The sequence below is a fragment of the Bolinopsis microptera genome, chromosome 10 (genome assembly GCF_026151205.1).
Source record: "Bolinopsis microptera isolate Bmic1 chromosome 10, MBARI_Bmic_1.0, whole genome shotgun sequence".
In the NCBI taxonomy this organism is placed as follows: Eukaryota; Metazoa; Ctenophora; class Tentaculata; order Lobata; family Bolinopsidae; genus Bolinopsis; species Bolinopsis microptera.
Genome location: NC_087081.1, coordinates 14,022,135 through 14,035,830, shown reverse-complemented (window position 1 = coordinate 14,035,830; position 13,696 = coordinate 14,022,135). Strand labels below are relative to the sequence as shown.

The 13,696-nt window shown below is 39.0% G+C and overlaps 1 protein-coding gene across 2 annotated transcripts in view; it reads left to right on the top strand.

Annotated features, from left to right (window-relative positions):
• Positions 1-7,806, top strand: part of LOC134822265 (uncharacterized) — a 39,330-nt gene extending 31,524 nt beyond the window's left edge. For both annotated transcript variants that reach the window (XM_063833172.1, XM_063833171.1), the window contains exon 11: positions 7,572-7,806. In XM_063833172.1, the coding sequence (XP_063689242.1) occupies positions 7,572-7,673 (102 nt within the window). In that variant the 3' untranslated portion in view covers positions 7,674-7,806. The remainder of the gene's footprint in view (positions 1-7,571) is intronic.
• Positions 7,807-13,696: the final 5,890 nt, after the last annotated feature.

Below are 13,696 nucleotides of genomic sequence, written 5' to 3'. Positions count from 1 at the left end.
AGAATTGAAGTCACGTTGGAAATAACTGACTCAGATCTCACGCAACAATTAAAGTGATTTACGTACTCTAGTTTGACACGCACTATTATAGTTCGACAACTTAAGTTCAGCAGATATCACCCCTGTCGAACTTCGGTACGTTTCGAACTAGAGTTCAGGTAGTGTACTCTAGTTCGACAAATAGTTTCTGCTCGTGATCCAACGGTTATATTGCCGGGTCCTCATCATAAGATGACAGGGTTCAATGGCAGATTTTCTGACATCTATAGTGCGCTACCTGGACTGTAGTGCGACACGAACTAAAGTGCGACAAAACACTTTACACATTCAATAAAGATGTTACTTTCCGTTTTTAATGACAAGAGTGTAGTCGTGTATGAGTAATGGGGTTAAATAAATTGTTCGTCAGACTGAGACATCCGGAACAGGTCTTCTCAGTGCATCGCCAGTAGGTCTTGTCGTCGCGATTCTTATCCAGACAGTAGCGGTATCCATGATCGCGGATAAAGTTTCTTGAACCATTAGTGCGTCCAGGATTGAAGGTGATTGAAGAAGACATGTTGATGTTGTTCGATGCTTTGGTAGAATCATCGTGATTCGTGACCTTATTTATGGCCCAAGCATATGAACTTGTTATCCCGATCGGAGATATACCTTCATACGATAGGAATGAGGATCATATGCTGCTTAAGAGTTACCCAGTGGATCACACACTGCATACGTGGCTTGAACTGACCCGAAGGAATTATGATCAGTGGATAACTTCGAAACACGTGATGTGAACCGACGAATCGTATTCGCAAGATCACTTCGAAATAAGTGACGTGAACCGACCTGACAAATCACTTAATGGTCCATAAGAAGGATAGGATGTGTCATGGATTTTTACACAGGATTACACAGGATTAAAATTAAATTATAGATCCATTATCATGGACCGTCATAATTGTACAGAGATTAATGAAAACATTCATCTTTCCTTGAAGTCAGGGCCAGGGTTATCCTTAAATCTTAATTATGACTAATTCGCGAGGTTCTCACCAAGTTGATAGTAAAATTGTTTAAGTTTCGTGCATTTGAATTACGTTGACGCATATCTTCGGTGAAGCTATTTCGTTCTTCGGAGCAGCGAAGGAAATAAGTGCACACACAATTGACAGCATAGGAGCGCCTTTCTTGAAATTGAATATACTGTGGGGGTGTTTGGTTGAATATTAACTTATTAAGTGAACGGTGGCAGTGAATATGGAGGCTCTGGTGATTTTGAGGAATTACAGTTGAGTTAGGAGACAAAATTTCCATAAGATGGACTTTGAGATTTGTTTCATTGATATTGCTTGAGTCGGTGATTTCAGTGCTTATTTCAATGAGTGGCATTCGAGAAAGATTTTTGACTAATTTCGACCTTTGTTTTGAATACAAGTCACATATGTAGAGAACATGTGACTCGTCTTCGATGGTCTCGACGCCCATACTTGATTGACACCAAGCACATAGTCTTTGCTCACGGGGTGTGTTGGAGTATCTGCCTTTTTCAACATGGAGATCATGGGCGCTGATTCTAAGTTTTGTGGTGCTATAACGACGAGAGAAGCCTTTGCATAAGTGAAAGTAGGGCTCTCGTTTAAAGGTGTGTTTGATTGAGTGATAGAATGAGAGTTTAGAAGAAGTAGATTTCTGATATTCCCAACATTTTTTGAATTGATTGGTTAGAGCTTCGATGATGTTAGGAATTCTATACTTTTTGCTGCATAGTGGTTTGATACATTGACTAAAATTTGACTGATTTTTGAGGGAGTCTTTTAATAATTTGTGATCACTTACAGGGTTGGGCTCGGCTTTGTTGGCTGCATTTGTATTGAGAATTCGGTGCGCGGTTACGTGATCTAGTTTGTAAATTTCATCTAGTTCAAGGAATGGTTTTATGTATCGATACCAAGGTAAGTTTAGTGATTTTTGTTCTTTTACGGCTGCAGTTACAAACGAATTCGAATTTGATTTTGTATTTAGCCTTTTGAAGTAATTTAATGTTAAGCGAATTGATTGATAAATCAGAGGAATTCTCCCTGTCTCTCCCCATACACCTACATTTGATGCTTTACGATGGACTCCCAATGCCCATTTTAGGAATGAAATATGCACTCTTTCTTGCAGAGAGGCGCTGATTTTTTAAAGTAAGTTAGTAGCGGTTGCTTCTGTCGAGTTAATCGTTTTGCAAAGAGATTTGTTGATCGCACTAGTGGGTGTTCATATTGGAGCACCATATAATAAAATGGGCTTGATGAGAGAGTCGAACAGTGTAAGGAGTGCTTTAAAAGATAACTTTGATCGCATGACAACCCTTTTCAGGCCAAAAAATGCACGCATATTGCTTTGGTTTTAAGGTTTTGTTGAGCGATCTGCACTTGACCCGATTGATGAAGTTCAAATCCAAGGTAACAATAACTGTCGACAATTTCAAGATTAGATCCGTTGAGTGTAAATTTGATGTTTTGTACGTCCTGTTTTAACGCTTTCTTACCAAAGATGACTGCTTGAGTTTTGAGTTCATTGATTTCAATGCCCCACTCCTTACAAAAATTACCGAGAATATTAAGTTGCATTTGAGTGGTTTCCTGGTCGAGTGAAAGGAGTATAAGGTCCTCCGCCCACAGCAGGTGGCTAACAGTAATATTTGAAAGTACGGGGCAATTTGGAAAGTCTAGGAGGCAGGACATATTACTGAGAAAAACTTTAAAAAGGTCAGGTAAGAGTGGGTGACCTTGTTCTGTACGTATCTGAAAGCGTTTACTGAGATGACCAGATAATTTTATGTAAGCGTACGAGTTTGAGTACATATTTTTGAGGACATTGTAGAAGTTTCCAGTTATGCCATTTTTTGCGACTTTGAGGAAAAGGGCTTGACGGCCGCAGACTGAGTCGAATGCTTTTTTAAAATCAACAAATACTGCATATACAGGTTTCCCCAAAAGTTTATATTTTGATGCTATAGTTTTCATGGTTAGTATATGTGATCGTATGTTTGAGCTTTCTTTGTGAAGCCTAGTTGGTTAGGTGGATCAGGGCAGTTTTCAGAGCGGAAGTGAATGAGTCGTTCTAAGAGAATAGTTGAGAAGAGTTTTCCTATGACACTGCTGACAGCAACTGCGCGGTAGTTGTCAGGATCCGATTTATTTCCCTTTTTATGAAGTGGAGATATGATGCTGACGTTCCAGGGATAAATTCCTTGTGAGAAGCAGGCGTTGAAGAGGTTCAACATAATTAATTTATGATTGGTATCCAGAGATTTTATAATTTCATTATTAATCATGTCGAGCGAGGAAGCTTTACCATTTTTGAGGGATTTTATACTAGAGTCAAGTTCTGTTGTGGTGATTAAGCTGTTGAGTTACTCAGGATGAGTTGCACCTTGATTTATCAAGTCAGCTTGATCAATCATAGAAACTTTTTTATTTTCATTTATTGTTTTGTGGTTATCAGAATATAGGTTACCAAAAAAAGACTCGAATCTATTCATATCATGACTGTCAAAATTTAACGTTTCCTTTTTCTGATTTTTTAGTTTTTTGAAAGATTGCCAGTTGAGAATTTCCCTCCCCCTCTATGTCCTCATTCATACGTGAGAAGAATTCGTTTTTTGCAGAGTTCTTCAAACGCTTATAGCTACCCTTGACAAGATAATAGTTTTCACGTATAAGGTTGTTTGACGGGAATTTTGAGGTTGCATCTGTAGCTTTACGAAATTCTCTTTTACCTAATCTCGTTTTCCAGTTAAACCAAGGTTTGTTTGAGGTGTGAGACTTTTTGGGTGGTTTGGTTTGTTTGAAACACTTCGAGGCCATGTCGCGAAGATGTTCTGAAAGTCGTTTGTTAATGTCTTTATAAGTTCAGTTTCATAATTACGGACATTGTCTGCTAAATTATTTTGATTGGTGAGTAAGTCGATGTTCGATTGAAGTTCTTGGATTAAGGTCAATGATAGATTTTCTCATTTCTGACTGAGCTTCGAAAAAGTCGTCTTTGTTCTCTTCGTTGATAATGAATCTGGTTGGCGCTGTCTTATATGTGACCAGAACTTGGAAATAAGTCAGGATATTTTGTCGCACTAGAGTACGCTACCTGGATCGTAGTGCGACACGTACTGTAGTGCGACAGAGGGTGTTTTTGTCGGACTTCGCACTAGAGTACTAATTGTCGCACTAGAGTACGTGTCGCACTGCAGTACGATTACCTTAAGGAATCTCTATAATACTCTAATACAAAGCCGAACCGCATTGAGAACGGCACCTTTTCTTTATGCTTAGCTTGTATTGTATAAGTTGCTGGGGAGGAATCCCAAATCAAAAGCTGGATGAAATTTGTGCAATTGCAATTGTTTGATAACAGCATGAGACAAGTGGAAAACAAACAAATGAATACATTTCAAGATCGTAAAGGCTTGTCGCTTGAATTCAGTTCGACAGTCGCAGTTATCTTTTCGAACGGACAGTTTGTATTAAGTGCCAGTGTTTTTATGTTTAAGTTTAACCTTCGTTCGTTTTTCACCAAAGAATGGGAATTTCTCCGCCTTTCAGCGTCCTTTATCTTCATAACGGGTGTGTATAGCCTGATGGCGTTTATAACCCTGGTCTTTGCTGGTCAGATGAACCAGGCTCACTTGGCAGGGGTGGGACTAGCTAACACGCTCTTCAATGTTGCTGTAACTTCAGTTTCCTCCGGATACTCCTCTATATTTGACACATACGGGCCCCAGGTTCATGGCTCTGAGAAGAAATCTGAGTTAGGGACTGTTCTCTTCAAATGCCTACTTCAGGGCATCCTGGTCAACTTAATTATCGCGGGTCCATGTCTGAACTTGGTGTTCATCGTAGACCTGTTACCTGACTCTGGGTTGTACTCAGACACACCTGATCTAAGTGATCCAGGAGAGGATTATAGAGATATAGCAGTGGCTTATCTGAGGATGACTTTGGTGGTAGAGAATCTAGATTACACCCTGGTCATGATTTCTAAGTACTTTGCTATACAGGGGTACGACAAGTTCGTGTATTTAGTCACTGTTGTCATGGTTGGGTGTCATATCCTGTTCAACTACACTCTAGTGACGGTATTTAAGCTTGGTGTTGACGGGTTAAGCTTGGCTGCTATCTTAGGACGACTGTTTCCGCTTTTGGTGTCGTTGACAGTTTGTTTCATCATGGTGAGGAAAGGGAAATTTTCTTGGAACGGGTTTTCTACTCGTGCCCTGTTAGGCTGGGGACCAATGGTTAAACTGAGCCTGGCTGGAGCTATCGAGTGTTTTGCAGAATCTTTTCTTTATGAGATAGCAGTTTTCTTGAGTCAGTTCGACGGGGCGGATGCTTTATCTGTGGTAATCATAATGTATCAGCTAACAATCATTTGGTGGGCCGTAGCGTATGGTATGGCCCGAGCATCAGCTACTCTCATCGGGATGGCTTTGGTAGAGGGAGACGCAAATAAAACACGATACTTTATGAAACTATCTCTTCTGAACTCAATTTTGGTATCCACAACGCTTGCTATCATTTGCTATTCCTTGAGAACTGAAGAAGTTCAGATGTTTTCCTCCGATGGTGACGTTAAGGATTTATTCTTGGCAACAATTTGGGTAGCTTACTTAGGTATCCCTGTAAATAACATGCAAGTTTCTCTCAACCAAGGGATCCTCGTAGCCTTTGGTGCCCAGGAGTACACAGCATGGTCTATGAGTATAGTCTGTTATTTGATCGGACTACCAATAATGCTCATAACCATATTTCTATCAGACTTAAGAGTTTCTGGTATTTTCTTGGGGGGCATCGTAGTGGACGTTATTATGATCGTGGCGGCTTCGGTAAAGATTTGGACGGTTGACATCGACAAAGAAATTACCAATTCTAAGGAGAGAGTGGATGGAGACAAAGGCAATTCAAGTGATTGCGTTGCCGGAACAGAAACTTCAGTCAATGAAATCTACGATAACCCGACATGTTCTGTGAAGTATGATGCAAATGAAAAGACTGCTCTGGTTCAAGCACAGGACACTGCTACGAATGATTACAAAGCTAGTGATCCTAATGAGAATATTTTGGAAGACTTGCTCGAGGAGGATCAGGGTAGAGATCCTAACGCTGATTTGAAGGAAATAAGAAACGTTTTACTAGCTTTTATTGCAGCTGTTATATTTAGTGTGAGTTTAGCTGGGATTTCCTTGATCAGACAATAAACTGGGCTTTGTTCAAATGACTTGCATGTTAAACCTCGGGTGCTGATGGTGAATTTAGATATTTAGATTGGGACATTTTATATTTGAAGATATATGATTACTGGAGGTGATTTGGTTTTGAATCTGTACGTTAAATCTATTGAGGTTTCATAACTTCCATTATTGTTATCGCCGATGTTTCAATTTTTCAATACCGATGACAATTGACAAACTGGCTAAATTTGAAATATGTAATCATAGATACAACTTTTTAATTGTGCACAGTTTATAGAAGAAGTTGAACCTAAAGATAATCAAATACAGTAAAACCCCGATTTAATTTAACAATTAAATATGTATATTAACCTATAGAACCATCCTCATAGAAGGTTTTTTGATGAGCCATTCTTGTCGAATTTAGTACGTGTCGAACTTGAGTCCAGGTAGCGCACTTTAGTTCGACAGAGTCGAACCTTAGGGTTTGTCGAACTGCAGTACGTGTCGAACTAGAGTGCGTGTCGAACTTGAGTAATGAGTACGTGTACCTAAGGTGACAATTGCCTCGATCTTTTGGTTTTAGCTTAACCCCCTCGGCCCTAGGTCATGAGTAAAACCGAAGGATCAAAATATGTTGCTTGTTGCTCGTATTAACTATAAAATATCAATTTTGAGGGATAAGGAAGTGTTTATAGGTTCTGAAACCTAGTTAAATCGATTTCTCGTGCAATTTTAGTTAAGAACAGTCATAAAAATGAGTTAATAACAAGGTCGATTTCTCGGTTATTTTTAAGCTTTCGTTCAGAAAATAATTCGGGACCTTCAAAAGGGGGTAACAATGAACAAGAAGGAGTTACAAGCGTTACAAGCGTTCCATAATACAACATCAACATGTGCATCACCTCTTTCCTCTGCTGAGCAGGTACTTACTATTAAAGTAAACAAATGTACGTCACCTCCCCACGAGAATCCACATCTATAACCAACTAAATTGGTTAACATTTTTATCGTACGATAAAGACACTTGAGATAGGCAGATTCTGTCTCCCTTAAACTGTACTTCCTCGCTTGCTGCATCTCCTCTGCGGTGCAGGATTGATCGGATCGAACTTCTGACTATCTTTAGAGAAATTTACTTTGGGTGAGAAATCATTATAAATAATAATAAAAAAGGAAAATTCTAAAATGTAAAACTCTCCCCAGGAGCCAGAGTGGTCGGTTGGAAAAAGGAAAATTCTAAAATGTAAAACTCCCCAGGAGCCAGAGTGGTCGGTTGGAAAAAGGAAAATTCTAAAATGTAAAACTCTCCCCAGGAGCCGGAGTGGTCGGTTGGAAAAAGGAAAATTCTAAAATGTAAAACTCTCCCCAGGAGCCGGAGTGGTCGGTCGGAGTGCCTATTTCTGAAAGTAGTCACGTGTTTGAACTGTCTTGCAACCCTGGAGATATGGAGTGGACAGTACAGAAGCACTGATACTTGATAGTGATCTTCTAGTGAACTTCTGTTTGAAGATTCTTAGCTTCACAATATGTTACTTGTTACTTTTGATGCTCTTCCACAAAATTTAAACGTTGTCAGATTTGGAGGGTGCTCTTGAATCTGGAATGTATATTCTCAGTTATTACTATAAGTATGTACTATATATAGTACATACTTATACAGGGTGGGCCAAAAGTCAGTACCCATACGTTGGCCTTAATAGCTCCGCCGTGTTTTATATTTGAGAGCTGTTGCTTTGCAGATGGCATACTGTACTTACTGGTTCGAGGATTCCGTCGTCAAAATTTGAAAATTCGAATATTTTAGACCACGCCCATTCAATATTAAAACACCTATATTGTTTTCTCTGAACATGCTGAACGCCTAATTTTTTCAGAGACGGTAGATTATCAAATGTTGCATATGATCTGAAAACATAAGGCAAAACGGATTAGAAATGACGAAGTTATCAAGCATTTTCTGTATCTCGTTAACAAAATTGACTGGGTGATTATGTGAACCGTGACACGACACCTTAATTGGGCACCCTTAACAATTCCCATAATGTTTAACGGGGTAGTTACCGGGGGCACCTTATCACGTGATTAGGTAAACCAATCACCTGATCACACGTAATGAATAAACTCGTTATGCTTCATATCTCGGTCATCTGAGAAGCTACAGTTCTAATTCTTTCAGGACAAACGTAATTCGAATGGCCAAACACAATTCAATAACATTTAGCTTGATCCGACTATCCAAACTATCAAATAAATGTGAAAATGAACCTCCATTTGAAAAAAATGAACGCGAATATTTTTCGAGTTGACAAATTCCTCGAACCAGTGGTGGTACTAAGTCATACCAGAAAGAAGTATTTAAATTGGGCACTCAGTGACTGAGCTATAAAGGCCAACGTATGGGTACTGACTTTTGGCCCACCCTGTAGTAATAACTGAGAATAGAGCTTTAGAATAATTTCTTTGGGCATGCTTGAAAGATGAATTTGTTATTATTTATCAGAATGATCTTAAAGTTAATGTACTTATTTGATTTGAAATTGTGTTATCTGAAGAATTTAAAACATACTTTTAGTAATACAATAGTACAATAGTCCAAATGCAAATTAGGCTGTCCGTGTCCACGATATGCCATCCTCTCGTATTATAGACTATCAAAATATCAAAAGAACTAGTCAAAAAGTTCCAGCGCAATGCGTTCATCTACAGAAAATGCTGTGGTGACATTTTAAATCAAATCTACTTACTTTTGAATAACTTTAACTTCTTACTTTACCAATCTCAGTAGTTTCAGATGTGTTTTTTTACACCACAGTCTGTAGGTTCTAACACACGATAAACAACGTGTCACGTCAACCCATCCTAATTCCTAGCTTGCTAGTCTATTGCTCGCTGGCGTGCCAGGGAAACGTTAACCCATTTCTCAGTTACCAAATCCTAGCCTCGACTCTTTCCAGCTGCCAATGACCGTCTACGTGTCACTTAAAAATAACTCTCAAGTTATATCAAACTGGGATCAAGTTGGAATTAAACATGAAGTTTGACCTGAAACTGTCCTATAGGCTATAGATCAAATTAGGCAATCAAATAGCAAATTAGGCCGTCCACGAGGCAACATATGCGTCTAACTCTATATGCGTATTAATTAATATTATAGACTATCAAAAATATCAAGAGAACTAGTGCTTATCTTACTTTACCAATCTCAGCAGAGGTTCAGACATGCGTTTGTTTTACGCCGCTGCCATATATAGTCCGTATTTAGGTCGAGTAGAAAGCTGAGAGAAATAAACCATACACATTCTCCAGCTGCCATTGACCGTCTGGCGAGTGGCGGCTGTATGTCACTTACTCTCAAGTTGAATTTAACTGGGATCATATTGGAATTAAACATGTCATGATTATATAGATCCTTCCAAATAAATGGTTATTGAGCGACGCATATCTCCCATGACTACCCGCCAGCTTCCCCTTCATCCCCAGGCTTTCTCTGCTGTAAACTAACTTAACCAGACAACTGTCCACTGGAGACTCCAGTTCATCTGTCTGGAATATAATATGTTTGATGTTTTAGTTCAGGAGAGTGCTATATACGGCGACAAGCCGGGGAGAGTCACGAGTGATCAGGACGCCTAACCAGGGATATGCATTTTTGGTTTTTATGCTCTAAAATACGAATTAAATATGGTAGTGGAATTATATAGTTGTCCTTCAGTTTAGGCATTCTAGTAATACCAAATACTCCGTAATCAACCGTAATCAAGACTAACTTAACCAGACCCAACCTCCCCCCCCCTCCTGACAGCAATATAACGTAATCATGGCCTGACCCCCCCCCCCCTACCCCTAGAAAACACTTTTCTCTACGTTTCATGCTACCCTGATTATGCTATCATGATGAGCCGAAATCATTGTTATAATATCCGGCCAAGCACCTTCTAAACTACTTATTATTATTATACTTATAGCCGGATATTCGATCAATTTCTAAATTTTATCACTATCGGAGTAAAATTTAGTGGAATTTGAATTAAAATATTGTCAAATTGTTATTATTCCTCCCCCCACCCCCCCCCCCCCCCCCCCGTAATCAACCGTAAGAAATTGGGAAACCCCACCCCCTCGGCTGATTACGTAATATGCTTTGCAGAATTATTACTGCAAAATTTGTAGTTTACTATGATAAAGTATTAATCGAAACTGCTTCCTCGATGAACAGTTACGAACGCAACTTTGCAACTTTGAAATTATAAAAACTACATATTATTATTATGTAACCGGGTCGATCTTAAATTTTTTGCTGGAAACCATAATCATTAATCAATGCAATCTTTCCCTCTCCCCCTCTCTCCCTCTCTCCCTCCCTCCCCATATCCCTCTATATACTTCTCCCTAGATCCCTCAATCATTTCTATTTCTCCATTCTCTTCGCCGTCTCGTGGCTCTGCGTTATTCATGTTACTGTATGTAACGGGTGATGACTAAAAAATGGGACTTTTTTCGAGGGTCTTTTTAGTGTCGATAAAACTATTTTTGGTTCAAACCAATGAAACAGCGTTGTAAAACGGGCAATTTTGAACGAGTATGGTCAATGACAAGCGCCCATGAGCCCATTTTGATTGGTTCAGGAGGGCTTCTTTCATCAAGCTCAAAAATCCGTCTGTACAGTTGGGCCTAAAATCGTGTTGGCGCAGTCTCTTCTTTTGTGCCCTAAGGCCCATGTATGCTTGTAAGCCATATTCCGGGCATGTACATGTGTTGCCAGGACTCTAAAGAAGTCCTCTATGGGTTGAGATTGTCAAAATTTACTTTGGTCGATAACTTTTGGGACGAAATTGGCCCTTATGGCAAATAAAGATGTGGTTTTCCCAGAAAAATACGATCTAGCCCCATCCTAACGAACCACCTTCCACCCTTTGGGGATATTTTCTTGTAGGAACAACACCTGGCAAGGCTTCAAGCACTTTGATTTTTACGTGGTACCATTATAGACCATGCTAAAGCCGATAGTTGACCTAGCCTCGATCTTTCACACGGTAAAATTTTACCCCTCAGGTGGTTTTGAGCTCAAATATCTTCTTACTGGTTTTAGCTACGCTGATGGGTGTTGAACCCTCGTCTTAAGCATAACATTCGGCATACTCTCTGCTAAATATTTTTTGGTATGGAAGCTTTAACTACCTGTGAGGCGACTTCTGTGAACAGAGCTTTACTGTAAAGTTTTTATAGGACCCCTCCCCTAGTTCGAGACCATTATCGGGGACAAAGATCAACCAATTTTATCAAATGGGGGTGGAAACTGTTCGAGTATCGTTCAGAGTAACTGGTGGTTGTGGTAAAATATCAAAATTTTGTTCAGGTGGAATCTGAGGGCTAAAAAACATGTAGTCCCATTTTTTATTCATCACCCGTTATGATACATTCTTTTTTTTTCTGCCGTGATTTCAAGCAGACACCTTTGAGTATTAATAATACCTGATCATAGTCATACTCGCATAACTTTGTTATAATTAAACGTGTACAATCAAGATATGGTACATATAAAATAGGGCACACGTGCAAGCCACCACCGCCAATATCAAATATGAATATTATAAGTTACAAGTAGTGAGTTGGTGTGCTGTATGTTTGTAGGTATTAACAGCTTTCCCTGGTGCACAGTCTTCATTGATATAATGAAAGTGCCGACAATAGGGTGATCAACGCGTGGAGGTGAGCTTGCAGCAAATTGTCACGTGACTTAAGCAGCAACCTTTCACGTGACTTGCCACAACCTGGCACGTGACCAGTACGTGCGGGCTATGCTTAGGAGTTAGCTTCCAGCGCTCCATCACGTGATGAAACTGCTTTACAGCGTATATATGATCTCAGTGCTCACTGAGCTGTGCAATATGGTTTGTTATTTGTCGTGTTATAACCTTTTAATATTATATTATATAGTGCAGATTTGGTTTTACACTCGTGTTATCTCTCATTGTTGACAAGATATTATATGTTTGGTTATTTAGGATGGCCTGTACTTAGTCTTATGTAAATATGAAATGAAATGAGGTATTTATATCCCGCTCATATGATTAACCAACAACACAAGGAAGGTGATTAACCATGTCAGAGCGACTGACTGTGAGTGATGTGAGCAAATGTGTAAAAATGAACAAGAGTATAACTCAGTATAAGGCTAACGAAACGAAACGAAACGAAACACTGTATTTACTACCCCGCTACTATGCGACAAAGATATTGTATAAAGATAACTAAATAATTTACACAATACGGTGCCCATGTCTGAGGCCTGAGCGGCTCTCCTCAAATAACTTTCTCTCCTCCTCGGAGCAGAAAGTTAAGAACAAAACACGGGTCTCATAAATCAAAAAAATACTAAATAATGTTAAAGAGAAAATATCAGATTAACTGTCGCAAAAAATGGTTAAAGTATACATATTACATAATTGATTTTATTGACACACCGATAAAAACCAGAAAAACAAGAAGTGGATACTCGGAAAACAAAAAATAACACAAAAAAGACTAGAAGCCACAAAAAATAGCTTAACCAGGCTATAGCTGATCATACAAATAGTTCTTTAACTTACCCTTAAAAGAGACAATATTGTCGATGTTACGGACATTAAGAGGGAGAGAATTCCATGATTCAGGTGCATAGTTGCTGAACCGCCTGTTAGTTGCCTTCAGTTTAGAGAACTTAGGTATCTTCATAAGAAGGTTGCATGCTGTTTTTGTTCTGGTTTCTTTGACAGCCTTATCATCTCTGTTCATTTGAACCAACTCTTGGAGGTACATTGGTGCCAATCCATGGGTCACTTTGAAACAGATGAGACACACTTTGAAAAATATCCTCTTTTCAACAGGGAGAATATGAGCTTTCTTGTACTTGTAGAAAGGAGACAAGTCAGTATTTCTGTCATAGATGTTGTAAATGAAACGTGTCCCTGCATTTAGAACAGATTGCAGCTTCTTCACTCTAGTCTTTGAAAGATTCATGTAAAGGGCATTACAATAGTCCAGCTTTGATATGATCAGTTGTTTGACCAGCATGAACTTAACTCTCTCATCTAGATACTTTCTGATAGTTCTAAGATTGTTCATTGTCCAGCAACAGTTCTTCCTAACGTTGTTAATCTGCCTTTCCATGTTGAGAGATTCATCTAGTAACACTCCAAGACAAAATTAAAACATCTTTTATTATAAACCACACTAAACTAAAAAGAAGCAGAGACCATACAGTACATGTAGGTAAATAAAGGTTAGTACAGTGACATAATCAACCAAAAAAGACAAACAGATCCTTGAAAGGTAAAGATCTAGACATAAAATGAAGTGCGGTAAGAAATAAAAGCCAAGGTGTCTTGCAAAGTGAAGACAGATGGAAAAAAAATCAAAACTGATTATATAAATGGTTCTTTAACATTCGCTTGAAGCAGTTGGTATCACTAATACATCTCAACATCAGTGGAAGAGAGTTCCATGCAATCGGTG